The 2,134-nt window shown below is 47.9% G+C and overlaps 1 protein-coding gene across 1 annotated transcript in view; it reads left to right on the top strand.

The window, feature by feature from the left end:
* The window catches only part of LOC102678418 (kinesin-like protein Klp10A), a 14,481-nt gene that overhangs the window by 3,144 nt on the left and 9,203 nt on the right, over positions 1-2,134 (top strand). The window contains exons 2-4 of the mRNA XM_031513537.1: positions 1,083-1,177; positions 1,260-1,367; positions 2,046-2,129. Coding sequence (XP_031369397.1) covers positions 1,083-1,177; positions 1,260-1,367; positions 2,046-2,129 — 287 coding nt within the window. The remainder of the gene's footprint in view (positions 1-1,082; positions 1,178-1,259; positions 1,368-2,045; positions 2,130-2,134) is intronic.

Below are 2,134 nucleotides of genomic sequence, written 5' to 3'. Positions count from 1 at the left end.
CGATGCGGCGCGGCACGGCGTGGCGCGGTCGAATGACTCAGACCGTTCGCCAAGAAAGGAGACAGCACCGATGTTCGCGATTTTCATTTCACGTTTTTCGTTACTTTACTCTTGTTCCAATAACTCGATCCGTCAACAGTTGTCCCTATATGCATCGCGGATCGATGGTTATCTAATCTTAAACTCGGTAATAACATTTACAGCTTACGCTCGTCCATATAAATAGAAATACTTTCTATTGTTCTATCCGCTACGATCGAAGGGCAGTTTCGAATCGATTAACGAAACGAATATCCGATTATCGTTCGAAATTCTCTCGTCACCATCATCTTGTAAAGTAACGCGATTACGAATGTTTCTTCTTCTTCCTTTATGTCACTTCCTTTATTTATGTATTTATTTCTTTTTCGAAACGATGCGGTTCGAAGCAAATCCGTTACTCGTACGTAACGCAATGTAACGCAACGCAACGCGGGGCGACGCAACAAGTGGGCAAATCCCCTCTCCTCCCTTCCTGATGGCGCGATCCACCATCCATCGATGGGAATCGTTCGCATTTCGCGGTCCACAGTCAAATCGCTGCGAAAGAATCGAGTTGTTTCTCGCTCGTTCTTGTTGCCGTTTCGATCGAAAATCGAAATGGAAAGCGGTGTAGGGACGCGTGGTCGATTCGCGACGGGGGACGACGGTTTGTACCAAGCCGTGCACGTGGGCGCTGCATCCTTATAAGGACGCCCGTCGCGAGATTCTTACTTCGGCGAGCCATACCTTTTATCCAATCTTACGTCATCTACGTTTCCTCGCCCCGATATCTTCCCGATAAACCTTCGAATATCTTTTCGACGGAATAATTGGGATAAAAGTCTCCCCTTTCGATATCCACCATCCAAGATCGAAGGCACGCTTCTCGCTATCTCGCTTTTTCCAACGATCGATTCGAACACGGTTTAAATTTCATTCAGATGGGAGTTTCTAAATTTCGCTTTAATTTTAATTGCTGCTGCGAATTGTTTACAAATATATCATTATACGAATGGAAAGAAAATGGATGGATAAAAAAGTTTGCGATTAATTTGTTTCAGGTCGTGTTCATTCGGCAGTGGTTTCGGGTATTAATTGGGAACAACGCACCGTTACCGTAGAATGGTTCGAGAGAGGAGAGACGAAAGGAAAAGAGGTATATATATTATACGGTATATTCGTAAAGTCGAAAAGCAAAGGATAGAAAATTCATAATTCGAAATTCGTCTCGATTTTAGGTCGAGATAGATGCGATCATCGCGTTGAATCCCGACCTGACCAATCAGAAAACCATAGAATCACCCGCTCAGATGAACAATCACACGTTGATATCTTCCAGGGCACGGGTACGTATCTCACGATCGTTCGATCGCTCGATCGCTCGATCGCCTCCTCTCCTTAAGAAACGTCGCGCGGCAACGTTGGACGAACGAATAGGTAAAAAAAAGTGTAGAAGAAGGAAAGAAAGAAAAGGAAAAAAAGAGAAGAAAAAGATCGTAACGCGAATTCTCCGTCGAGCCGTTACGCGATATCTACGCTTTAGCCCCGCCTCTTCGCGTTTTTTCTTTCCGCGATCGATCTCGAAATCGCGCGTGTACGTAGTTTTTTCATACCATTCCNTTCGTTGTGCGCGTGAGAGAGAGAGAGAGAGAGAGAGAGAGCGAAACGGATCATCGCCGATCGAGCGGCCTCTCGTCGTTCCTGCTATTAACACGATTACATCTTTTTTCCTCCATGGACGCTGCTCATTATCACGGATTTGGGCCTGCGATGGATCATCTCACCGATCTCGGGCCTCCCCCGTCCGAAACCGATCGAATCCCAATACGCATCGCCGTCTCATCGCCCGCCCCGCGTCTCCGCAATCTGTCTCCACCCACGGCGCCACCCCTCTCTATTCGACGATCTCGCGAACGCGATCGCGACTCCTCCCTCTCCCCCCCCCGAGATATACTCGAAATTGTTCTCGTCACGCCGCGAAAAAAAAAACCGCACCATTCCATTCCGAACGAACGGAAACGCAGGATTCTTCGGACGAGGAAGACGAGGGGGTGGACGAGTCGGAAAACCAAGAGGAGGGCCCCCTTGGACGGCACAGCGGTCACACCGCAAG

Source organism: Apis dorsata, unplaced genomic scaffold, assembly GCF_000469605.1.
Source record: "Apis dorsata unplaced genomic scaffold, Apis dorsata 1.3 scaffold_661, whole genome shotgun sequence".
Lineage (NCBI taxonomy): Eukaryota > Metazoa > Arthropoda > Insecta > Hymenoptera > Apidae > Apis > Apis dorsata.
The sequence above is the reverse complement of the archived record's forward strand: the minus strand, read 5'-3'. Positions and strand labels throughout refer to the sequence as shown.